At 55.1% G+C, this 25,469-nt stretch overlaps 1 protein-coding gene and 1 long non-coding RNA gene across 3 annotated transcripts in view; one reads left to right on the forward strand and one right to left on the reverse strand.

Moving 5' to 3' along the window:
• Nucleotides 1-308: 308 nt before the first annotated feature.
• The window catches only part of NSG1 (neuronal vesicle trafficking associated 1), a 28,980-nt gene continuing 3,819 nt past the window's right edge, over nucleotides 309-25,469 (forward strand). For both annotated transcript variants that reach the window (XM_072806431.1, XM_072806433.1), the window contains exons 1-4: nucleotides 309-461; nucleotides 670-824; nucleotides 3,875-3,991; nucleotides 20,920-21,030. In XM_072806431.1, the coding sequence (XP_072662532.1) occupies nucleotides 696-824; nucleotides 3,875-3,991; nucleotides 20,920-21,030 (357 nt within the window). In that variant the 5' untranslated portion in view covers nucleotides 309-461; nucleotides 670-695. The remainder of the gene's footprint in view (nucleotides 462-669; nucleotides 825-3,874; nucleotides 3,992-20,919; nucleotides 21,031-25,469) is intronic.
• On the reverse strand, nucleotides 1,156-17,408 carry LOC140621390 (uncharacterized). Its single transcript, XR_012021091.1, has 3 exons — nucleotides 16,319-17,408; nucleotides 15,504-15,580; nucleotides 1,156-9,881 (listed from the first exon to the last, which is right to left on the reverse strand). It is a non-coding gene; the product is annotated as an uncharacterized lncRNA (long non-coding RNA).

Consider the following 25,469-nt stretch of genomic DNA (forward strand, 5'->3'; position numbering starts at 1 on the left):
GGAGGGCCGCGCTCACGCGGGGGCCCCTCCCCAGCCCCGCCGCCCCCACCCGGGGGTCGCTCCGTCCCTGGCCTCCCCCGCCCCGCCCCGCCCCCCTCCCCCGGGTCCCTCCTCCCCCCGGGTCCCCGCCGCCCCCACCCCGGGGGCCGCTCCCCCCCGCCCCGGCGCGCCCCCCGCAGTCCGGGCGGGCGCGGGTCCCCGGGGCGCCCCTTCGCGCGGCCGCGCGCGCTGCGTCAGGGCGGAGTTGCCGCGGCCGCCGCCACAGGCGCGCACTCAGCGCTCGGGCGGCCCCGGGGGCGGCGGGAGGGGAGGCGGCGAGCGGGGGGAGGGAGCGGCCGCGAGCCCAATCGCTCGGCTCCCCCGCCCGGCCCCGCGCGGCGCCGCCTCCGCCATTGCTGCGCGCGGGAGCGGCCGACGCGGACCTCGCCGCGCGCTCCGAGCCAGACCTGCGAGCCGGCGGGGTGAGTGCCGGGGCCTCCGCCGGGTCCCTCCGCCGCCGCGGGGCGCCCCTGAGCCCGGGTCCGCGGGTCCCCGGGGGGTAGGGGCTGGGCCCCCCCCGCCCTGCCCTGCCCTGCCCTCCCCCTCCCCCCGCGTCCCCCACCCCTCTTGCCCCGAGGCCAGGCGGGGGCCCGGAGCCCGGAGCCCGCGGTGACCCCCCCCCCCCCGCAGGCGGCAGCCTCGGCTCTCCCGGAACCATGGTGAAGTTGGGGAACAATTTCGCGGAGAAGGGCACCAAGCAGCCGCTGCTGGAGGATGGCTTCGACACCATCCCCCTGATGACGCCCCTCGATGTCAATCAGCTGCAGTTCCCGCCCCCGGACAAGGTGAGAGCCCCCGCCCCGGCACCCCGCGCCGCCGGGCGCACCCCGAGTCTCGGGCGCGGCCGTGCGCCGGGGCGGGCGGGGGCCCCGGGCGGAGACCGGTCCCGGCAGGGGAGCGCGGTCGGCGACGGGCGCCTCTCGGTGTTCTTGGGAGTCCTGTCACAGAGGGGCCCCTGCCCCGGGCAGCAGGCGGTGAGGGCCTGGGGCGGCCTGGGGCGTGCCCCCCTCGCCCCCCTCGCCGCGGAGACCCCCAGGCTGGACCCCGCCGGGGGCTGGACGCGATCCTCCGCCCCCCGCGCCCCCGGCCGGCCCTGGATGCCGCAGGGTGTCTGCTCTTCCCCGGGCTTCCTTCCTCTCTTTGTTCCTTTGTGAAATCTTCAAGTAAGCGCCCTGCGCGCTGGGTGGGAGTGTAGCCGGGGCCAACCATTCAGCATCCTTTCCCCGAAGTGGGGTTTTCTCTTCTGATTTCAAGAGTCCCTTCTTTTCTCGAGTACAGCATCCGATCAAGTGGTTTCTGCCCATTAAGGATGTTTTCAAGAGTTAGCGTTTACAAAGGTAAATGCAATGATTGAAAGTCTGGAAAATGGTATTGTAGAACTCAAACCTAAAATAATAAACGCGGCGCCCGCTCTGACCACCTTGCTGCTGCTTAAAAACCACCCCGGCCACGACTGAGCTCCTTCTATTCCCCGAAGTGCATTTACATTTATTGTCTCCTTTAGCCCTGGTGAGGAGGTTCTGACTCAGGTCTTTGTCTTTTATTCGGCATGCTGGCGACGGCTGACCACCGGATGGGGATAGGGGAATATCTCCGCCGCGATGCGGCCTTTCCTTCTGGAAGATTCCTGTATTCCCATATGGACCCTTTGACTTAGTCCTCTGGAGTGGTTCCCATCCCTCCAACTCTATTGTCTCCGTTTTGGGTGGGGGGGCGGGGGCAGCAGGTGTTCCAGTTCAGCAAGAGGCCCCGAGGAGCACACCTGTGCACCCGGCCACGTGGGGCCACTCTGGGGCACTGATGGTCCAAAGGAGGCTGGGGGAAGGGCTGGGGCAGGGCTGCCTCCCCCTGTGCAGCCCCTTTCCCTGCTGAGCGGGCTCAGCCCGCTCCACTGCCCCCACCTTCCCCTCCCACCTCAGCCCCAGGCCCAGAGTGGTGGCGGCCTGTGCCAGGAACGCTGTGTCCCGAGGCAGCACCTCTGTCAGGTGACTCCCTCCGCTCAGCCTGAGCCTCCTCTTTTGCTCTCAGTCTGTTCCATTTCTGAATTGTCTGGCTTATACCAGGGAGGGGGCTTTCAGGCAGGTGTGAAATCCTGGCCAACCAATCGGATCACTGAGAAGTAGCCTAGGTAGGTCTGAAAGGTAATGAGTCTCCCGTCCCTGGGAGTGTTCAAACCAAAGGACGGAACTGGCAGGGATGCTCCAGACACAGGAACCAGTGGTTGGGCTAGAAGATTTCTGAGGTCACAGATGAGGAGACGGAGTCTCAGAGAGTTCACAGGATGTGCCCAAGGTCACACGGTTGAAGGCCACAATCCTTACAAACACAGAAGCTTCTGGCAGGGCCTCATGGTCCCTTCTCCTTGGGACAAGACCTCTCTCTCACACAAGACCTCACTTAACCCGAGCAACAGCACTGTGTTGCTCACAGCCAGGGTTCAGGGAGGCGATGTCACCTGCCCCAGTTGATGGGGCTTGTGGGATCAGGTCACGCAGTCAGGGTCATAAGTGGAGTCTGTCCTGAGAATGTGCACTGAGGGCTGAGGTGCTGCAGTGACAGGGGTCACGGAGCTGGCAGCAGCGTCAGGGCCAGTCTCACCTGACGTTTGTTGATGCTTGCAACGTGCCAGGCATTTGTTCATGTGCTTAAATTTCTTTACCGTTATTGCCTCCGATTTACAGATGTGGAAATTGAGGGTCTTGTCCAAGGTCACCCTGCGTGTTAGTGGCAGATGCAGACGAACGCAGGCGGCTGGAGTATTGAGCGGGTTCCCACGGTGCCGAGCGTCGTGTGGATTCCCGTCTGCTCTCTGCAGCCGGGCGAGATCAGCCTTGCTCCCATTTCACGAGCCAGGAGTCTGAGGTTCTGAGTGGCAGGGTGTGTGCTCCATGTCACACAGCTAGTAGGGGACAGTAGGGACTAGAGGACAACAGGGTGATGCACAGAGGCTGCTCCAGAGCCCGGCCGGTACCCAGACTGTCACGCTAGGCGTGCCCCCCCTCAGCGTCGGGAGAGCTGCACACACATCAGGGAATGAAGACGGCAGGTGTGTGATTATGGGTTTTGTGGCCCTTGGACCACTTTTTGGTGGCAGCCAGCATGGGCTGCTTTCTCTCCTGACTCCGGCCTCCTCCGGCTGGCTCCAGGGTCACAGCTCCGTCTGAGAGCCCCTCCCGCGGCCAGCGTGGGGCCGACCATCCTGACTTGCTGGGTGCTGCTAGGTCTGCTCTGGGTGCCCCCGTCACGGAGAGCGGCTGTCTCCCCTGCACCGCGTCCCACCCTCTCTCTCCAGGAGGAGGAGGAGGAGCGTGGTGGCGGCTGGCCTCTGCAGTCCGGCAGCCGCTCCTGGCTCCTGGCACTGCAGTGGAGAGTGGGGACTAGAGAGGTGTGACCCCTTGATGCCTCCCGTGCCGTGGAGACAGAAGAGTAAACCGCCCCTGGCCACAGGCGTGGGGAGGATGGGCTGTGAGCCTCTGAAGCGGGAGGCTGGAGGGTGGGCCGGGGTTCATCGGGAGCCGGTGGGGGGCGCAGGGAAGAGTTAGCCCTGCCGCCTATTAGCTGGGTGGCCTCCGGCCGATGAGCTTCACTTCTCTGGCCCCGAGTTAACCTCATTTTCCTCTGGGGGCTGCTGTCACGGTTACGCATGTGCAGTTTCTCAAAGTCCTGGCAGGGAGATGTCCACACGACAGCTGTCCTCGTCCTTTTTTGTGAAATGCGTGCTGGCGAAACGGTGCCTCGGCCACGGGGGTTCGCCCAGCCGTCCTCTCTGGGCAGGTGTGTGTGCATGCACCTGGCCGCACCCCTGATGCCTCTGCTTCTCTGTTTCCCGGACAAGGTGGTTGTGAAAACGAAGACCGAGTACGAGCCTGACCGCAAGAAGGGCAAAGCACGTCCTCCCAAGATCGCTGAGTTCACCGTCAGCATCACGGAGGGGGTCACCGAGAGGTTTAAGGTGAGTGACCCTGGAGGGGGGCAGCGTTGCTTTCGTGTCCAGGATGGGAAGGCCAGGCTGGCCCCTCGGGTGATGGGCGCGGGATAAGACACCATTTATCTGGCCCAAGAGCCAACCCTGTGGCTTTTAAAATGTCTTCTTTATTTCCTTTGTCTTCCAACATGACCACGTATAACCTTGTGGAGTTTTTTTTTTTTTTAACTTTTTAAGTTTTTTTTTTTTTTTTTAAATTGCGGCACGATTAACATATAGTGTTACATTAGTTTCTGGTGTACAGTGTAGGAGTTGAACGATTCTGTCCCTGACCCAGCGCTTGTCGGGGTAAGTGTGCTCTTCACCCCATTCAAGACTTCACCACCCTCCGCCCCTCCCCTCTAGCAGCCAGCAGTTTGTTCTCCAGGGTTAAGAGTCTCACCTGGTTGTAGAAACAGAGAAAACCCACTCCTAAACTATTTTTTAGACCATGGTCACAGACACATGAAAAATCGCTTCCTAAACTCGGCGATCCCTACCTCACGGGTCCAGGAGGGAAGCAGGCTAACACAAAGGTAAGGCGGCCTACTTACGACCTGCAAGACCCGGGGCCGGGCCCCTGCCTCCTGCCCGCTGAGCTAAGCGAGCCTCCCCACAGGTCAGGACCATCAGGATAACCCATCGTGCAGATGGGAAAGTTGAGGTGCAGAGCAGTCACGGCTACCCATGGCGGTGCCAGGGGAGGAGACCCAGCTCCAGAGCCCTGTGCTCCGCCTCCGCCTTCACCACTCCTGGCACGATCGGGAGGTGTGGGGCTCGGCTGGCCCGTGTGGGCTGTACACTCACTTGTGTAGGGGGATGCCTTGCTTTGGACAGTTTTCTAGGGAGGAACAGCTGCTGGAAGGGGCAGGGTTCCAGCCAGGCAGCGGTAGGGCGTGGGGGGAGCCTTCCCCAACTGTCCCTGTGGTCTCTGAGGATAGAAATAGCTGCACTGGTTGAGGAGCGAGTTACAGTGTTGATCTTCTGGAAGCTTGTTCTTTGAGAGACATGAGAGACTAAAACCGTGGCCCTCATCCAGATTCAAAGGGGTGATTTCAGAGACACCAGTGGGTCGTCCAGACCTTGCAGAGTGGCCGTGTGAGCAGTCTGCTGGTGTCTGGGTGCACAGATGCTTGCACACCCACACGCCCTGCAATTCCTGTTCTGTCTCACGAAAACCCTGTGCACTGGTTCTGCATGTGAAGCCTGCAGAGCTGAGGTGGCTCCGCGGGGTGAGCAGGGAAGCCAGGGTGTGATGTGACTTCAAACCCCTCCTTCCCGTGCTCCAGGCTTCCTCATGGGCTGGAGAAACGCTGTGTAGAGCCTGCCTGGCCAGCAGACCTGTCCGAGTCACAATCTTTCGTGTTTGTGGGGTGTTCACCTGTGTCACTTATCTGCCCTGAGAGCTGGGTCCTACTAGCAGAACCGACTTTCCAGTGGCAGCGTTGAGGTGCAGAGCCCCGCGTCTGTGGTTCCTGCTGGGGGTGTATAGGAATGGTGTGCGGGCTGAGATGCTCTTCGGGTGGCTCCTGGCTCTGTGGTTCATATGTGTCACGGAGTTCATGGCCGGGGCTGGGTTGGATTGACCCAAGGTCAACATCTTTTCTTCTGCTCTGACCAGCCAGCTTAGCGTGTCCTCATCTGCAGCTCGTCGAACGACCTGCACCATCCAGGCTTTGGTGATCACCTCTTGGCTGAGGCAGAGGCAGAGGTGACCTCAATTTCAAGGTCATCAAATCTGTCATTCTGATGGCTGATACCATCTGGATATCTGAGCGTGTCTGGGTTTCTCATTCCTGATTTGACCTTCGCCCTTCTCAGCCCTGGCAGCAAGGCACTTGAACAGCTATCCTTCATCTGTTGAGGCTGTGGTGTACCAGCCCCGCACGCCCCCCCCTGATATTCTAGGCTCCAGGGATACCTTATTTTTGTGGCAGGTATTCCTCATGGGCCCTTTAGAAAAGGCATCCTTACAGACCACAGAGAGAGGCAACCCTCTCCACAGTCTGTCCCCAACCAACAGCCTCCCCCAGCTCCGGTGTCCTTCGTTTGTGTGTCTCCCACACACTCACCTGATACAGGTCCCCAGGGCCCCTGTTCCAGGCATGGGTGACGCATATTGGCCACCAGGGTGCTCGGCAGCCACAGCTGAGCACCTGTGTGGTTACCTGGCTCCAGGTGCCCAGAAGATCTGAGCCTGTCCCTGTGGACCAGGCTCTGGTGGCAGCATCCTGCCGTATCTCTGCTCCCACCTCCCAGGGGAGGGCCAAGAAGGTGATGCATACAGTAGGCGCTCAGTAGGGCGTTGCGTTGCAGTGCGCCCATTCTCCAGGCTTACACAGAAACCGTCCAGGCATGTTCACAAGCTTAGCATCTGTGGCCTCCTTAGGGTTCACCACCACGCCGAAGGGGGCGGCGCTCCCGCTTTTACAGATGAGACTTTGGAGTCTCAGGTAGTCCCTAGGGCTGGTCCTTCAGCCTAGTCCGTGCCTCCTCCGAGGCCAGTGCCTTTTCACCACACAGCCTGCCATACACCTTCCAGCTCCTTCGGTGTGGTGCCAGCTCTGCCGTGAAGCCTTCGGGGATTACCCTCACCCTCCTGGGGTTCCCGCTGTCCTTTGTTAGGAGCAGTAACAGGATGTAAACAGGGAGTGCTCCCTTGAGCCAGACTCGGGGTCAGGCCTGTCAGGCTTCTCATCTCACTTGATCTTGGTAAAAACCTCAGGAAGTGTGCCCCATTGTCTCCGTTTCACAATGGAGGGGAAACCGAGGCAGAGAGCATGACCCTGGGCAGCCTGCACTTGGCTAGGACACTCGAGGCGATGTGGCTGCCCCTGGAGCACATGTTTACATGGGGAGCTCTCCGCTCCGGGCAGCCCATTGTGCTGTTGCCCTCTTGTGCTGCTTTTTCCATTAAAAAATATTTTATTTATTTTAGAGAGGAGAGTGAGTGCAGAGGGAGAGAGAGAATCCCAAGCAGACTCTGCAGTGAATGCAGAGCCCAGCATGGGGCTCGATCTTACCACCCTGAGATCATGACCTGAGCCAAAATCAAGAGTCGGCCGCTCAACCGACTGAGCCTTGTGCTTCTAAGCACAAGGTGCTTCAAACCCAGGTGCCCCTTGTGCTTCTAAGAATCCTTTGCCTTTCTTGATTTGAAAACTCTCCTGGTGACCACTTCCTGGGATCCTGCATCTGCTCCTCGAGCCACACAGAACACAAGTCACCCTCCTTCCCAGCAGTCTTGGGATAGGTGGCAGGCCACACACTTGAGTCTTTTGCAGTGTGAGCCTCATATTCTGGTGTCTTCCTTCCATGTCATGGAGTCCAGGCTCCCCTCTGAGGGGCTGTTCTTGGCTGTGGTTCTCTTCAGGTGTGACCAGGTGTCCTGGTGAGGTCCAGCAGGGTGGCATAGGTCACCGGGTGACTAGCCATGCTGCTGGCCCAGAGTGCGCAGGGACCTGGTGAGATTTCCAGGGTTTGCCTGTGGGACCCTCACTTATTGAGTAAGGCAGCTCCCTATGGAGCCCTCGCCCTAGGCCATATGTGGATGTAAGCCCTTTCCGGGTGTTAACTCACCACTTCCCACCCGGTTGGGCAGACGACCCCCAAGGTCACAGTCAGTAGCAGAGTGTGACCTGAACCGGGTGGCCAGGCCAACCTGACCAGGAGGCCTGCAGGCGTTATGCAGCTGAACACCCTGTGTTCTGTGGGCACATCAGGTTTTGGCTCCAACACCCTTCGGAACAGGGAAGATTTACCTGGTTCCCCATGCACCTGCCGTGGGGCCTGGGAGTGAGAGGTGGCCTCCAGGGCACTGTTGCTCTAAGTGTGCTCTGGGACCACCTGCGTTGGAATCACCTGAAGTTTGATTTTTAACGGAGGGGCCTTGGGAATGTGCACTGTGATGAGCCCTCCAGGTCATACACTAAGTATGTGGCCCTTTGTGGATGGAGACACATTCTAGCCCAGGGGCAGGGCAGGCTCACGAGAGCTGGCACCTTTTGGAAATGCTAAGGGCGTTCACCCTTCTGGAATGTTCTCCCAGCCTTTTATTGCCCAATTATGTGTCTGGCATCTTTGAAAGGAGCACACAATAGGGCACGCTTCTCCTGTAAGGCGGCAGCTGGCCGAGGGTTGGGGAGCGTGTGGGGAAAGGTGGTGTCTGAGATGAACCTGTGACAAGAGGTGGGGAGAAAGGATCTGCCTCCACCTGGCGCCACGCTCGGGGCTCCGTCACAGCTTTGGTCTGGTCAGAACCTCTTCCTCACCCTGCCAGTGACCGGGCCGCTTTTGCGTGGCGCCCAGCCCTGCCGTTCCTCTGTCCTTTTCATTTCCACGTGTGAATTGCAAGGATAAAATCACGTCTTTTCGGCTGTTGAAGCAACAAGTAAATAACGTGTCCCTCTTTGTCTCTAATTTGTGCACTTCAGGAGCAAGAAGCCGGCTGCTCTGCGCCTCCTCTTTATATACCTTTGGATGGCATCCTTGAGACGAGATGTCTTTTTGGATGTTACTTTATGGTTATCACTCGGGGATGAATCTCTTGGCTCCGAGGTTGCTAGGCTGGTTGCTAGGTAACCAGTGATGGGGAGAGGGTTCTGTAAGACTCCGCTGCACTGGGATTGCTGGATGAATCACCCGGCAGCGGCCGAAAGCCTAGGCTTCTGAAGAGGTTAGTGTCAACGAGGAAGAGTGCTCGTTTAATTAATTGGAGGTGTATTTATGCTGAGAATAAACACAGGCTGAGATGTTTCTCAAATTAAGGAAACCTAAACATTTTCCCAGTTGCATGTTCCCACTCACCGGTGCAGAGCCGTGAGTCGGGGTGTGGCTGGGGCTGCTGCTGAACGCTCTCCCCCTATCTCAGATGCTGGAGGGGCCATAGTTAGGCAGATTCAGAGAAGGTTCCAGCCCGGCTCTCCCGAGCCCTTTGTGCTTTATGGCTGCCCTGATGGAGAGCTGGAGAGCTGCTGAAGTTTCTGAGATTCACACACCTCCTCTTTGTGAGTTAAGGGTTTGGGTGAGCAAACTGCACCCCCTCCACCGGGTAGCAGGTTGCCCTCAGGGCCCTGAGAGGGTCTGGGGTGGGCCTGGCACGTGAACAAGTCTTTCGTGGCCCCCCGCAGAACAGGGAGGATGTCCCTGAAGGAGAGACCAAGTTTGTCTGAATGGCCCCCAGCGTCGGCAGTCGCTGCTGCAGCGGGGGTGTCCCTCTGCATCCTGTCACAAGTGATTCCGTGGGTGGCTTGTATCTTTTTCTCACATCCTTAATGACCTTGAGCTTCCTCTGCGCCCGTCTGTTTTCCACACTCTCCAGTAATCCCCCGGTGTGTTTCAAGATGCGTCCCTTAAATATTTATGAACGGCAACACCACTTCCTTGGCATCGGCAGCGGGGGCGGTCTTTATGCGGTGGCGGTGGCGCTGGGGATCTGAGAATTGCGGGCGGAATGCAGACCCCCCTGCCGCCGTCAGCGGGGCACCCTGCAGGCTTCAGCCCCACGGTTGGCTGGCCCAGCTGTGGAGTGGGGGCTTCATCCAGAATCCAATAATAAGAGGGTTGAGTCATCTTGGAGATGGGTGTCTGTGCATTCACTTTGTGGGTTACCTAAAATATTTAGTGTTGCACACACTGGAAGATGTCAGAATTCATACTGTTTTTCCAAGATTTTTTTTTTGTTTTTTTTTTTTTACTGCATTACTCAGCAGAAAACACATTTCCTTTCCCCTCCCCCTGACAGGGGGAAGGCCGAGGGAGTTGGAGGAGGAATAACCTAGCTGCCATCGACCCAGGGCCTGCTCAGGCTCTGAGCTTCGTGAGCATTATTCCTTTTCGGCTAGTAACAATCTTGAAGGCTGGTCTTGCTGGCTTCACTCTGTAGGTGGAGAATTAAGGTCAGAGAGGTTAAGGTCAGCCAGCTAACCGGGGGTGGAAGTACAGTTCAGACCCACATCCACTTGACACCCCAGAGCCCACACCAGCAGCTCTTCTACACCAGCAGCTGCGCAGGACCCATGGGATGGCCCTTCCCTGCTTCAGACATCCTGGATCCACCCCAGCTGGGCAGTGACCCCGCCCCAACCCCCACAGAGGCCCCCAGCAGGAGGAGAAGCCCCAGGGCCAGGAAGAGTGGATGGCCCCAACCAGACTCAAATGCCACTGGAGCTCCTCATCTATAAAATGGGGTGTGTGTGTGTAGAGAACTAGTGTGTGGACCAGGGCCTTGTAAGTTGAGTGACTTTGTCATTTATGGCCCAGACTGGGACACTCTGGAGAGGGACAGTGGACACTGTGCATTGGGGATGCAGGGCAGTAACCATCAGCCAGGACTGTCCTAATAAGCACCGAGGAGATACAGCCCCCTCCTTGTAACCTCCTTCTGTAGCTCACCCCGAGGCCCCTGTCCTACTTGGTATCCATCCATTCCTGGCTGTTCTTTCCAGAAAACGTCCCTCTTGCCTCTGGGGCAGGACTGCTGGCGCTTGGACTCTCCCCATCTCGCCAGGGCCCCTGCCAAAGCCTGTGCCTGCCGTGCCTCACCTGTCCGCTCTCCCTTCACCCATTTGTCCTTAGTGTGCTCAAATATGCATTATATAAATTTCCTTATTTTAAAGCATTTAACTCAGTGCCATTTAGTAGTTTTGCGGTGTTGTCCACCCATCACCGCTTTCTGGAGCAGTTCATTGCCCCAGGAGGAGACCCCTCACCCATTAGCAGTCGCTCCCTGTTTCCTCTTCCCATCGACCCCAGGCAACCACTGATGTACTTTGTCTCTGGATGTCCCAGGTGACTGCTGCTTTCACTGAGCGTGTTTCCAAGGGTCATCTGTGCTGTAGCACGGGTCAGTGCTCGTTCCTTTCTCTGGCGGGGTCATACGCAGTTGAATGGCTAGACCCTCTTTTGTTTATCCCTTCATCCATCCATGGACACTTGGGCTGTTTCTGCCTCTTGACTAGTGTGAATAGCACCACCATGAACATTCATGTGCAACTTTTTGTTGGAACCCGTTTTCAGTTCTTCTGGGTAGGTACCCCGGAGTGGAATTGCTGGTTCATGTGGTCATTTTATGTCAGATATAGCGAGGAGCTGCTGTTTCCCGCAGCAGCTGTACCTTCACCCATGCCCACCAGCAATGTCTGAGGCTTCCAGCATCTGCACACACCACCACCACTTGTCACTCTCTGTCTCTTTAATGATGGCCATCCTAGTGGGTGCAAAGCGGTGTCTCATTGTGTTGTTTTTTTTTTTTTCCATTTTTTTTTTCACTGTGGTTTTGACGTGCATTTCCCTAATGGCTATTGACGTTGAGCATCTGTCCCTATGCCCTGTTGCCTGTTTGTGTATCTTTGGAGAGAGATGTATCCAAGTCCTTTCCCATTTTTAATTGGGTTGTTTTTGTGTTGTTTGGTTGTATTCTGGATACTTCATCCTTGTCTATCATTTGTAGATATTTGCTGCCATTCTATAGGGTGCCTTTTCAGTTGTCTGCTCATGTTCTTTGCACACAATTTTTAAAATTTGAGGGAGAATTTATTTTTTCTTTTGCTGCTTGTATGTTTGGTGTCCTATCTAAGACACCATTGCCAAGTCTGAGGTCATGAAGATTCACCTCTTTGTTTTGTCCTAAGAATTTAATGGCTTTTGCTTTTATATTTAGGTCTTTATTCCATTTTGAGTTAATTTTCATCTACGGTGTGAGGGAAGTGTCAAGCTTCTTTTGCGCGTAGATAGCCAGTTGTCTCAACACCATTTGTTGAAGAGACTTCTTGGCCCATTGAATAGTCTTGGCGACTTGATTAAAAAACCAGTTGATCGTGAACATCAGGTTTTATTTCTGGACTCTGTTCTATTCCATTTATATGGTGATTCATATGCCAGTACCATACTGTTTTAATTATCGTAGCTTTGTAATAAGTGTTGAAATTGGGAAAGATGAGTCCTTTGACTTATTCTTTGTTGTCAAGATTGCTTTGGCTATTCGGGATCCCTTGCAATTTCCACTTCTGCAAAAAAGGCTTTTGGGATTCTGATGGGGATTGCACTGAATCTGCAGATCAGTCTGGAAGTATTCTTGTCTTCACAGTATCAGGTCTTGCAGTCTGTGAACACAGGATGCCTTTCCACTTATTTGGGTCTTCTCTAATTTCCTTTAGCAATCTTTTCTGGTTTGCTGTGTTCAAGTCCCTTCCCTTTTTTACCGGAGGCAGTAAAATATAGCAGTATCAGCACTACCTGTGACTGTCACCAGTGCGGATCACACTGGTGTTTTTCTATCATGCTGCAGCTGGTGCCAGGATCTTGGGAAATGTGTATTCTCCTCCTTCCTTTGAAATCACAACATTTCTAAGATCCCGTTGTTTGATGTGTTAATAAAGAAATATTACATATATATATGAAGACAGAGAAGCAATATATATATAATACCACGAGTGTGATATATACATATCACAAATTTATGTTTTTGCAATATTTTGATGACAGTATTTCAGAATAATTGGTTTCCTGGGCAATCCTATGTATACATAGTGTCCTGTGCACATCAGGTACAATTCTGATAGGGCTTTATAGGCTTTTCTGGCTTCTAGAGAGTCAGTGGCACCGACATGGTGGAAACCCTGCTCTGGTCTCTCCCCTGACCCCTGCTGTTCTGGACCCACACTGTCCCTTAAAGGTCACTGCCCACAGCAGTGGGGTCTGGGCCCCAAGGGCCGTCGTGAAGCCCATGCTGGAGGACAGGGCAGTGTGTACAACTCCTGCACAGCAACTGTAATTTCTTCCCACTGTCTCCTGCTTCAAAGCTTTTATTGACAGCTGCACAAAAGTGATACAAATTTTTGGATTATGTAGAATCTGCTTTCTCTCCTCTCTCTCTCACACATACACACAGATCGATGGCAAACATGTGTCCTTCAGCCAACTGGCAACACCTCCCTGTGTGGCAAGAAATGGGAATTTGTCACCAAGGGGCAGCTGCCTCCTGGAATCCTACAGTGCCCAGGAACTGTCTGGGTTCCTATTTCTTGATGTGGCAGACAGGGACCTGTGGCACCTGGCTTGTGTCACCTCCTGCAGGATGTGTGATGTCCCTTTATCCCTTCATCCATCCATGGACACTTGGGCTGTTTCTGCCTCTTGACTAGTGTGAATAGCACCACCATGAACATTCATGTGCAACTTTTTGTTGGAACCCGTTGAATGCACCACATTCCTTGATGCCTAGGGGCTTTGGCCCAGCCTTCTTCCTCTGAGAACACCCCTTCCTCCCTTACTGCTCTGATGAGCTCCTCCTTCTCTAAGACCCAGACATCCCCCCCTCCAAGTCTTTCCAGCACAGGAGGGGGTCTTCAACTCCCCACCAACCACCGCGGAGTTGTGAGGAGTTAACACCTTGCAGCACAGACCAGGGCTGATGCTGTGGGGCCAAGGACACGCCAAGGTGGCCACTGTTTTGTCTTGAGAATGTCCATGGGCCATTGGGGATTCCATCGATGGAAGAAGGCAGGGCCCTGGGCTCTGGGACATTTTTTGCTTTTTGCCCTTATAGGCCCCTTCCTCCTTAAAAAAAAAAAAAAAAAAAAAAAAAAAAAAAATTAAAAAGTGAAAGAAAAAAAGACGTTATTTCAGGATTGCCTTGGCCTAAAGAAGAATATAATCCAGACTGGATTCATTATTATATAATTATTTCTGGCTTTCCAACAAAATTAAAAACCATTTTTGTGGGTTGCTGAAAGCATGATAGGCCCCAGCTCTGGGCCTCGTGTGCCCAGTAGGGACAGTGGCTCTGAAAGATTGGCCCTGCTTCTAAGGAGGTGCCCTTCTCCAACCCAGGGGGCTCCCTGGCCTCGGGGCTCACAGCCCCCCTGAGAGCACAGATGGGGGCAGGCACCCGCTGTCAACCCAGGCGCTCCAGGCCCCCAGGAGCCCATGGGGGAGCAGCAGGCCCGGGTCCCGCCTCCTTCCTGTGTCTGATCCTTTGCTTAATAAAACCCAGACAGACTGGCACCTCTGCAAACTGAATTTATGTTCCATTTGAGGAGGAGACGCTATGAGTTGGCTTCAGGTACCCGAGGGCTGCTCTGTAAGTGCTCACTGAGAAGATGGAGATGGGCTGCCTGCCAACTGGATCCATTCACTTCCTCACTCCCGCAGTGGGCCCTGGGGAGGTGGGCTCAAGAGGAGGCCAGTTAGCTCCCCAGGGCATCTGTAACTAAGTATCCCTGCCTGAGTGGCTCAGAACAACACACATTTATTCTGTGTCAGTTCTGGGGGTTCAGAAGCCCTGAATCAGTGTCACTGGGCTACACTGAGGTGTTGGCAGGTGCTCCTCTGAGGGCTCCAGGGAAGGATCAGTTTCCTGGCCTCCTTGAGCTTCTCATGGTCTCCACATTCCTTGGCTCGTGGCCCCTTCCTCTATCTGTAGCCCAGCATCCTCTAGTCTCTGCTCCATCTCCTCTGTCTTCCCCTTTTTTTTTTTTTTTTTTTTAAAGATTTTATTTTATAGAGTAGGGGGAGAAGCAGAGGGAGAGGGACAAGCAGACTCCACCCTGAGTGCAGAGCCCAATGTAGGGCTTGAGCCCACGACCCTGAGATGATGACCTGAGCCGAAGTCAGGAGTCAGACACTTAACTGGGCCTGAGCACCCCAGGCACCCCCTCGGCCTCCCTCTTGTAAGGCCCCCTGGGAGATCACTTGGGCCCACTTGGATAATCTAGGAGGCCTTCCCATCTCTAGACTTTGATTTTATTCCATCTGCAGAGTCACTTTTTGCACATTAGGCAAAGGACTTGGATGTCAGGACCTGGATGTCTTTAGGAGACACTACTCAGCTAACCCAGCCTCAGGTTGGTCACCTACGTGGCTGAGCCTCAGTGTCCCCAAGTGTAAAATACAGTCAGTAGTATTGCCTTCGGATGCTGTCGTGAGTACACAATTGTATTTAAACTGCCAGTCACAGCAGAGAGCGTGGTGGAAGTCTCTGGAGCTACTCATAATAGGGTATTTTGGCATAAGGTTGCCAAGGTTGGGGTGGGAGCTCAGTAGCTCCCAGCCTCCAGGAGTTCCATGCAGAAAGGGATCCTCCTTTTACCCCATGGTCCTCAGCTTAGGTTGTGTAAGGAAGTGTCTGGAAAGTTTTAAATAATAGCAAGGCCTGGATGTTGCTCCCAGTCTTCTGCTGCCAGTGCTGCAGGTGGGGCCCCCTTGTTGGGATCCCAGGAGCTCCTGGGTTTCTAACACACAGCCTCTTGGTGGTGGAGCCCCTTAATTGTGCCGAGGCTGGGTCACCACACATGACTGCTGCTTCTCTTCTTGCGTGTGCCCTGGGGCTCCTAGCGCCACTGCGTGTCTTGTTGGCTCAGCTTGAAGGTGTGGTCTTCTCAGTGCCAGGGCCTCTGTCATATGTAAAGGTGACAGATGTGGTGCCCTCCGAGGACCCGCCATGCCCCAGGGTAGCAACATTGTGTGGGAATGGGCTTCACATTGTGTAGCAAAGGCTTACCCTGCACCCCTGGGTGCAGCATGCATCTCCTGGGCTCCTCACTGTACACCTGGGTGCTGGGCTGGTGTGCCCATTTCCTGGTAGAGAGAGAACCAGAGGTCAGGGTGTGGATGCCCTTCCCAGGGTCACTGTTGTATGTGGGCCAAGCAGGCCTGGAACCTAGGGCTCTTGACATTCACTTGGGCAGTGAGTGGCTGATTTGTTTTCTAGTCAGCATACTCTGGGATTGGTTGAGAGATGGGGCCATGGGTGGTTGGGGCTGTCCAGGATGCTTCTAGTCAGGGTCTATCAACATAGAGAAAGTCTGAAGGATGCTCCCAGTAAAGAGGTATGTTTGGCTAGGTAATTTCACACTTTTTTCTGGAATATTCCTAGTTGTCTCATGGGAGATGGGAAGGCTGTGAAACTCTCCAAGATGGGACACACTTTTATTTCACTTCAATTGAACTGGGAAATAATAAATGCTGGGTTATGTGGTAATTGCATGTACTCTTGGCATTGGGAGAGGCTGGGATGTTCCAGAGCCTTCCTGGAGGCAGTGGGCCTGGCCAGGGCTCTGAACGGCAGGGCAGAAAGGTGGTGCAGTCTGGCCTTCTGGGAAAGGACAAGGATGACAGTAGATGGAGAACACCTGTAGGGGAGGCAAGCCAGCCCTGAGCCCTCCTGAAAGAGCTCTGGCATTTGGGGCTGTGGGAGCTCACTCAGGGCTGCTGTAACACTGTCAGGGCCTTAACCAGCAGAAAGTGATGTTCTCACAGTTCCAAAGGTCAACAGGCTGTGCTCCCTTTAAAGCCTGGAGGGAAGTCCTTCCTCACCTCTTCCTGGTTTCTGGTGGCAGCTGGTGACTCTGGCATTCCTTGGCTTGCAGATGCATCCCTCAACCCTCCATCTTCACAAGGTTCTCCATGTGTGGGCCTCTTGTGTCCAAATTTCTCCTTTGTATGAGGACACAGTCAGATTAGGACCCACCCTAATTACCTCAATTTAAACACATCTGCAAAGACCCTATTTCCAAATATGGTCACATTCAAAGGTATAGGGCTTCCATATTTTGGGGAGGGGGAGAAACAGTATAACCCATAACGGGCCTAGTGCATGAGGCTGACATCTCTTCAAACCTTCTAACCCTAGTCATTCTCCTGATGAACATGTAAGAGCATGAGGCTTTATGTTCCTCTCTAGAGAGGAGATATGCAGGTGATCTGCTTAGGTACACAGTTGGCAGATGGCAGAGATGGGGTCCAATTCTGAGCCAGCTGGGGATCTTTCTGGAAAGGCCCACAGCTATCTCCTCAGGCCATGATAACCACAGGGGTGCACTATGCCACACGGTGAATAGGAGACCCACATTTCTCTTCCCACCACAGGGCATTTCCCAGGTCTGAGCAGACTCTGGGGCTCAGGAGAGGCTTAGGGTTTGCAGAGGTGTGTGTGTGGGGGAAGAGTGGGGCCAGCCTGCAGGGGAAGGGCTTTGCCACACCAGACACCCCCTCCTAACTGTCCGTGGATTTCTTTCTTTGCCTCCCTCCCCTGACTATTCCAGGAACTGTCATGTTCTCTTTTCTTGGTTCTGTGAGCTCCTCTGTCATCAGGCCCGGGAATCCTGGATGAAAGGCCCAGGCCAGGTTCCAGGAGGAGAGCCCCAGAGGAAGTGGTTCCCACAACCCTGCCGAGAGACTGGGCTTATTTTTAAACCTAAACAGATGGGATGCGGTGAACCAAACAGGCGTGGTTTCCGTATTCAAGGGAGAGTTTTAAGAATGCCCTAGGATATGAGATGGGGGTGTGTGTGTGTGTGTATTGAGAATTGTTTGACATCTACCATTATGGTAATTTCAGCTTTGTAACACTAAGACTCAATATAAAAATTGGATTGTTTGGGTTTTTGCTATTGAGTTGTAGGACTTCTTCATGTATTTTGGATTTTAAGCCCTTTTCAGATCCACAGTGGTTGTAAATACTTTCCCCCACTCAGGAGGTCAGCTTTTCCATTCGTTGATGGTTTCCTTTGTGGTCTCCTTTTTAGTTTGATGTCCCACATGTCAATTTTTGCTTGTGTTCCTTTGCTTTTGGTGTCAGATTAAAGAAATCATTGCCAAGACCGATGTCAAGGGGCTTAACTACCTGTTTTCTTCTAGGAGTTTTATGATTTCAGGTCCTTTGTTTAAGTCTTTCTTTAATTGCATTTGAGTTAGTTTTTGTACATTGTGTGAGAAAGTGGTCCAGTTTCACTCTTGGGCGTGTGGCTGTCCACTTTTCCCAGTACCAGTTATTGAAGAGACTGTCCTTTCCCCATTCTTGGCTCCTTTGTCATAAATTAATTGACCAAAAATGTGTGGGTTTATTTCTGTGTTCTCATTTTATGTCAGTAATGTACTGTTTTGATTGCTATAGCTTTGTAACACAGTTTGAAATCAGGGAGCACTAGGCCTCCAGATTTGTTGTTCTTTCTCAGGATTGCTCTGGCTGTTTGGGGTCTTTTTATGGTTCCATACAAATTTGAAGGCTGTTCTAGTTCTGGGAAAAATGCCATTGGAATTCTGATAGGGTTTGCACTGAATCTGTAGATTGCTTTGGGCAGAATGGATATGTGAACGGTGTTCTTCTAATCTATGAACACAGAATATCTTTCCATTATTTGTGTCTTCTTCAAGTTCCCTCATCAATGTCTTTTTTTTTTTTTTAAAGATTTATTTATTTATGAGAGACAGAGCGAGAGAGAGAGAGAGACACGCAGGCAGAGACACAGAGGGAGAAGCAGGCTCCATGCAGGGAGCCTGACGTGGGACTTGATCCCGGGTCTCCAGGATCACACCGGGCTGCAGGCAGCGCTAAACCGCTGCGCCACCGGGGCCGCCCCTCTCATCAATGCCTTAACAGTTTTCAGCATGCAGGTCTTCCAACTTCCCTGGTTAAATCTATTTATAGAATTTCTTTTAGATGCAATTATAGATGGGATTGTTTTCTCTTTTTGATAGTTTGCTATTCTTGTATAGAAACCCTGCACATTTTTGCCTATTGATTTTTGTGTCCTACAACGACCAAATTTGAATAGTTATGAGAGTCATTTGGCGCAGTCTTTAGGGTTTTCTATACGTAATACCATGCCATCATGCAAATAGGGACAGTTTTACTTCTTCCTTTCCAATGTGGATGCCTTTTATTTTTTGTAATGCTCTGGCTCAGACTTCCAGTCCGATGGTGAACAGAAGTGGCTAGTGGGCATCCTTGTCTTGTTCCCAAACTTAGAAAGCTTTCAGCTTTTCACCATTATGCTGTTAAGCTGTGGGTTTGTCCTAAATGGCCTTTATTATGTTGACACATTTCCTCTGTACCCATTTTGTTTTTATCATAAATGGATGTTGAATTTTGTCAAATGCTTTTTCAGCATCTCTTGAAGTTGATCACCTGTTTTTATCCTTCTTTTTATTCATGTAACATATCATTGATGTGCCAGTGTTGAACCAACCTTGCATCCTGGAATGAATCTCATTTTATTATGGTGTATGATCCTTTTAATGTATGACTGAATTCAGTTTGCTAATATTTTCTTGAGATACTCTAATAGGGCTTCTTAACCTGTTGTGTGCCATGGGCCTCTTTTTGGAATAACCTTTTCAAATGTCTAAAATAAAATACAAAGGGTTGTGGGGCACCTTGCTGGCTGAGTCAGTTAAGCATCCTACTCTTGGTCTCATCATTGGGAGATCAAGCCCCATGTTGGGCTTCATGCTGGGCATTGAGCCTACTTAAAAAAAATACAAAGGGTTATGAAGGAAACCAGTTAAGTTAAACATAGCTCTTCCCAAAGACCACTCTGGGAAAGACAGCCCTGCTGCTCTGGACTGTTCAGAGAGCCCCTGAAGTTGCCCTTGCTGCCCCAGGGCCTGCTAGCGGTAGCTGGGTCCTAGGCAGGGCAGATTTGGGTAAGCAGTAGCCCGGGTGAGTGTGGGGAGGTGGCTTGGGTAGGACAGGGCAGTAGGTGTGAGGGAGGCTGCGTGGCCTGGGCTGGGAGCCCAGCTCTGCATTTGCCAGCTATGTGACCTGAGTGAGGGTAGGAGTGACAGTGTAAGTTACAGCAACAAGAGCAAATACTTCCTTCCTCAGTGTGTACTTGCGCCCAGGTGCTGTCCTCAGGAGGATCCCATTGAGTCTTTGGCCCTTCTACTCACCCTGGGAGCTGGGTCCTTCTGTTGCCACTGGCAGGCAGGAGCCTGACCCAGAGTAGCTGAGCAACTTGCCCAGAGCCTGCCTGCCCATCCCCAGTATCGGCACCAGCAAGGCTGCCACTCTTGTTGAAAGCCTGAGGGTTCCAGCTGCTGCCTCTGCTGCCATATGGCCCTGGGGCTGCGGCCCCCTCTCCTTCCTCATAGATTTGACCTCTGCAGTCTCCCTGGGCCGTCTGGGGTTGTGTTCTTGCCGTGTACCATAGCTGCCACCAGAATCCAGTGGTGCCTTTCCTCTGGGCACTTGGGGGCCCCAAAGCATCTGTGACTTCATCTGTGTCCCTGTGTCAGGCGTGGGCTCCATATGCAGTATAGGCTGTCCAGGCAGACTGGAGTCTCTCTGGCCCTTAGAGAGCGTGACAGCCCTGACAGTCCAGGTTGTGTCACAAGGTCACAGAATATAGGGACGGGGAGGAAGAGCCTCATGGGATGTGATTCAGAGACTTCTTGCCTGCCTGGGGCCTCAAGGGGCATCCCTGGGCAAGGGGAACAGGGGATATGTCACCTGGCTGCAGTGAGCATTAGCTGGGGAGTGATGGGGAGGCAGGTGGCCAGGGTGGGCGTGAGAGATAGGGGAGAGTCTGGGTGTTCGTGGGCCCCAGGGTGCACGGGTCACCTGGAGTGTGTCAAGTGCCAGCATGGTGTCAGGAAAGGAGGGTGCTCCAGGTGGGGCCAGCCCCAGCATGGCAGGCTGTGTGCTTCACTTCTAAGGCCCCACAGTGCCCTGGGCCAGTGCTCCCAGCTGCCACGATGCAGGCCTGGCCTCTGGGGAGGGGACACAACTGAGCATGCAGGAGACGTGAGGGCAGAGGTGATGGGGACCCAGGAGACATCTGGGCTGATGCATCACCTCTGTGATCCCACACCCGTGACTCCATCAGGTTTCCAAGTGTCCATGATGCCCAATTGTGTCTGTAGCCCCAGGTCCTCACGCAGGGCCCGGAACACCAAAAGTAGGCCATTTACCATAAAGGTAGCAAGTGCCTGTGGTGAGAAAGAAAAGCGATACAAAAAGTTGTCCAGTGACAAGTGATCTGCTCTGCCGTCCCTGGCAGCCGCCTGGGGGCTCTTGTGCGGGTCTCTCTCCAGAGACAGCCTCTGTGTGCACCAGTGCACGTCCGTGTGTCCGTCTGGCTGCCCCCACACGGGGTCTCAGCAGCCACCCTGATGGGCCCCGCCTCTGCCCACAGGTCTCCGTGCTGGTGCTCTTTGCCCTGGCCTTCCTCACCTGTGTCGTCTTCCTGGTCGTCTACAAGGTGTACAAGTATGACCGTGCCTGCCCGGATGGGTTCGTCCTCAAGGTAAGTAAAGCTCCGCCTCCCTGAGGTCGCCAGATGCCCCCACGGAGGGACAGGCACTAGAGCAGCAGGGACTCTATGCAAGGGTGCAGGGAAGGGAGGCAAGGAATTGAACTGACCTCAACCCAGGGGGGTGGGGGTGTGGAGCACCAAGGAGGAGGCTTGTGGGGGGTTGGGGGAAACTGACCGCAGGGCTGGGCACACACCCCACACTCCTGCCTGCGTGTCCCTTGGCCCTCGGCCCCCGCTCTGCCTGGCACCCACTTGGCTGGGCTCTCCATGCACGTGGAAATGCTTGCTTTGCTGTGATGCTTCGCCTTCCAGAAAGCCTGCAAGTGGCACATAAGCATACACAGGGAACAAGAGGACTGAGTGACAACAAAGGGCGAGAAGAAGGGAGAAGAGGTGAAGCAGGAGCTAGTAAAACGGATTTGTACCCATTTCCCACACACTCAGCACCTGGGCCCCACATCGGGTTCTGAGCTCTCCAGAGCCAGTGTGAAGAGGGAAAGGGATCGTTTCCAGGATCTGGTGTTGCCGAAGTGAACGCAGGAGAAGCCCACGCCGAGAACACGCAAGGACGGGCGCGGCTTGTCAGCTGTCACCGGGTGGCTTTGCTTTGGTTTTTGCTGATGGGCGGGATGCAGAGCCCTGGCTTGAGTGGGCAGGCAGAGCCAGAAGCCACGTTTCCTGGCACACTGCACTGTACGTAACGCTTCTGAGCCTCCAGCCCTCCTCTGCTCGGCAAGCACACTGCCTGCGGAGTGCCAGTCGCAGCCGCTGCTCCTCCAGGTGCTGGAACCCAGCCAGGACCCAGTCAGGTGAAGATCCCCACCTTTGGGAAGCTCCCTGCTGGTCTCCAAAGAAACGTGAAGTCGGTCGTATACTGCGTTTGTTTACAAGCAGTGGAAAACAGAAGAGGAAAGCAGGGTTGGGGACTGCAGCTGCTAACAGGGTGGTCAAGTTTGAGCAAAGCTCATAGGAGGCCAGTGAGGACCTATGTGTGGGGGCGGGGGGGCGGGGGGGGAAACCTGGGGAACCCCCCTTACCCCTTCCACAAATCCGTTCAATCCCCCCTGGACAGGCTTGCAGAGGATATGCTCTGTTTGCGAGCTCAGGAGTCACCACAGTTTAAAGGCCAGCCCCAAGGGTTTGGGGGCTTTGAGGCCAGGGCGAGGCTGGGAAGGGAAGGGTTGGCCTTGACGGAGCAAGCCCAATAGCAGACACTGGAGACTGGCAGGTTCAAACCAGGCCGGCTGGGGGAGTGGCAGTGCACACAGGTGATAGCAGGACAGTGCCTGTATGGTCAGCCTGGAGGACTGGGAGCTGTGGGAGGTGAGCCAGCTACGGCCGGATGGTGCCACACTTCATGTGCCAGGCAAAGGGACATGATGGGACGGCCACTCAGTGGCCCGGGGAGGCTGGAAGTTTGGTGACATGGCCCAGGAGGCTGCTGCAGGGGGCCTGGGGAGAGACCAGGGTCCAGCCTGGTCAGGGTGCTGGGGATGGAGACTGGGTGGGGGACACAAGAGGGGAGGACCTGGTCCAGAGCCTGGTGACACAGAGGGGCTGACGTCATAGAGAGGAAGCAAAGCAGACGCGGCAGCGGTGCCCTGATGGGAACCGGGTGTGCAGAGGACAGCTTCCTGGGGACTGGACAGACTGCTCACAAACAACTGGGGCCAGCAGCTCCTGGTCATCGGGGGGCAGGGTTTGCGTCTGGGCTCTCTGGGCCAGGACAAGCTGGCTGCATGGAGGGGAGAGGGGTAGGCCAAAACCACCTGGCCTGGCCTGCAAGACCTATTGTGCTAGAAAGCCAGGTCCCGGCAAGTGGAGTCCGAGAGAGGAAGCTCTGGTTCTCGGAGTCCTTCAGGGAAGGGGGCAGGTATCTGCGTGTGCAGAAGGCTCTGTGGGTGAGCCTGCTGCCCAGGCAGCCTGGGGAATGGAGTCCAGTGATTGTTCTGTAGGTGTGTCTCCTGGGACTTTGGCATTTTCCACTGGCCTTTCCGTGAAATCGGGGGCAGGTGTCCTTCCCGGAAAACATAGATGAACGACTAGGGAGCTGCCAGCCTGTACCTAAGTGCGCTCGGCTAAAGCTGGGGGGGAGGGGTGTGTGTGCCAGAGTCCCCCCCCCCCACGTTTGTGCACGTGCAGGTCACACCAGACCCTGACAGTTTACGGTTTGCACACGCTCCCAGAAACCTCACAGGCATATACCATTAGCCCCCCACTGTACCAGTGGGAGGGACGCAGTACAGACTCGATGGTCATTGTGTCCAAGGTCACACCCTGTGGCTCATTCATATATATTTAGCACGTGTTTATGAAGTGCCTCCTGTGTGTGCCCAGCCGGACAGGAGTCCAGGCCCTACCTCTGCCTGTATTCTAGTGGAGGAGACAAGGGGCAAGCAGACACCAGGGTGATGTGTGCTGGGGGTCACCTTTCGGGTCACTTGGGGTGCAAACTGAATGAGGAGTCCGTTTAGCCAGTGGGTGGTCTGGGCCAGGCTTGGACTGAGGACACAGGCTGGGCTGCGTTCTGCTGACCCCAAAGCCAGAAGGGGCCCCGTGGGCAGGGAGGATGGGCACAGGTACCACAGAGGTCCTGGCATGAGGCTGAGGACAGGCACCCGTGCCCACGCTCTGGGTGAGAGGAGGCGTCTGACAAGGGGATTTAGGAAGGCAGATCCGGGCTGGGGAGGATGCTAGGTTTCCGTCTTTTCCCTGAAACCATGGATTTATTATAGGAGTATTAGGGGTTTTAAAAGTGTTGGATACTGCTGAAACCCCACATGTTGACATCTGGGTATCCCTGGTAGACCATTAGCAGACACACGTACTCATGGTGGAACTCCTGCACGAGGAACACTTACGCTGGCCGAGTGCCAGCTCGGAACGGCTGTTCGGAACATGCTTTCGAGCATGACCTCACTGGTCCAACTATCATTTTGTCCTGTTCTGAGGGATAAGGCTCCTCACACTCATCCACAGAGGGACAGAGGGGCACATGGCTGTGACTTCTGGCCTGATTGGGGCCGGGTCAGAGCTTCCAGGGAGGCCCTGGCCCCATGCTCCCTCTGGAACTGGGGTTCTCGCCTACCACCAGCCCCCAGGGCACCTCCCCGGCACGTTCTTCCTGCCGCGGTGTGGGCAGCGGCAGGACTGTGCGTCCTCCCTGGCCTGGCCCCCGTTCTGTTATGTCTGGAGGCCCAGCTCTGGCCTGGGGTGGAGTCTCGCAGCTGCCCAGCCTGTGCCGGCCGCCTCAGGACGTCTAGCAGGACCCTGTGCTGGCAGGTGGCAGGAGGAGAGGAAAGAGCAAAGGGCAGGTGGCAGTGCCGGCTGGGGAGGGGGTGGTTGCCTGCCTTGCACGTGAGGAGGCGTGGCTGGGGTCAAGCTGCTGCTGAGACACAGGTGTCCCCTTGGTGGTGGCCCTGCGGCTTTCCATCTTTCCTTCCTTTTCCGTGTGAGCATGGACACGTGGCTTCTCACTGAGCGGCCCATCACTGACTTCAGTCCTCACGGCCACACAGGAGGTGGGACTCCCCAGCCCCATGTCGTAGGTGGGGGAGCCGAGGTTGAGAGGAAGGAACTGCGGTGGCCGTGGCCATGGTGTGGGCTGGCCTCCGAGGCCAAGCTCCTTCTGCAGCACGGCTGCTGCTGCCTCACCCACTGACGTGCTGGACGGGCAGTCCTTTGTCCTCTCCTGGCGCTCTGTGCTCCGGGGGGTCGGCAGGGGGTTCTGATCCTGGTATCTCGGGCATCAGGGAGCGAGGAGGAGGGGGACCATTCTCTACGGGTGGACAGTACTGGGCTGACGGGGAAGCCCACGTTGAACACCTTGCCTTTCTGTTGCCACTCGGCCAGTGGCAGTGAGCCCCTCAGAGCCACCCATGGCACTCACCCGGGTCATGGGTTCTGGTCTGGGGAACAGAGGCATGTGGACGTGCTGTAAACCCCCCAAGAACACAGGGTTTTCTACACATCCCTTTACCCCAGACTGTCTTGTCCTTCACCTCCTCACTGTCCTCCAGACCCGTCAGTGAGGGAATGGTAGTTTGGGGGCCAGGTGCCAGGCCAGGTGTGACACCACTCCATCTGTCAACAGCCATGCCAAGTAGGCACTGACCTCGCTCTGCTGAGGCCAGGCCTGCCACTTCCTGGTGTTTGAGTCACGGAGCTGGGGATTCCTGGGTGAGGGCCATGGGGTGGGACAAGGCCAGCAGGGTTGGTTTCAGAGGGCCCATGGCTTGGGCAATGGCATGTTGTCTTTGGTGCTTCTGAACATGGTGGGCAGCCCCCCTGTGGGAGAGCCAGTCCCCAGCCACGCCTCCTCACTTCACGATGACCCTCCCATGGCCCATATCCCAGGAGAACCATCTGGGGGGAGAGGGACCTCGACTGATCATGAGAGGCCTCCAAGTCTGAGCACATGGGGGCTTTTC

Source organism: Canis lupus, chromosome 2 (assembly GCF_048164855.1).
Source record: "Canis lupus baileyi chromosome 2, mCanLup2.hap1, whole genome shotgun sequence".
NCBI classification, from domain to species: Eukaryota; Metazoa; Chordata; class Mammalia; order Carnivora; family Canidae; genus Canis; species Canis lupus.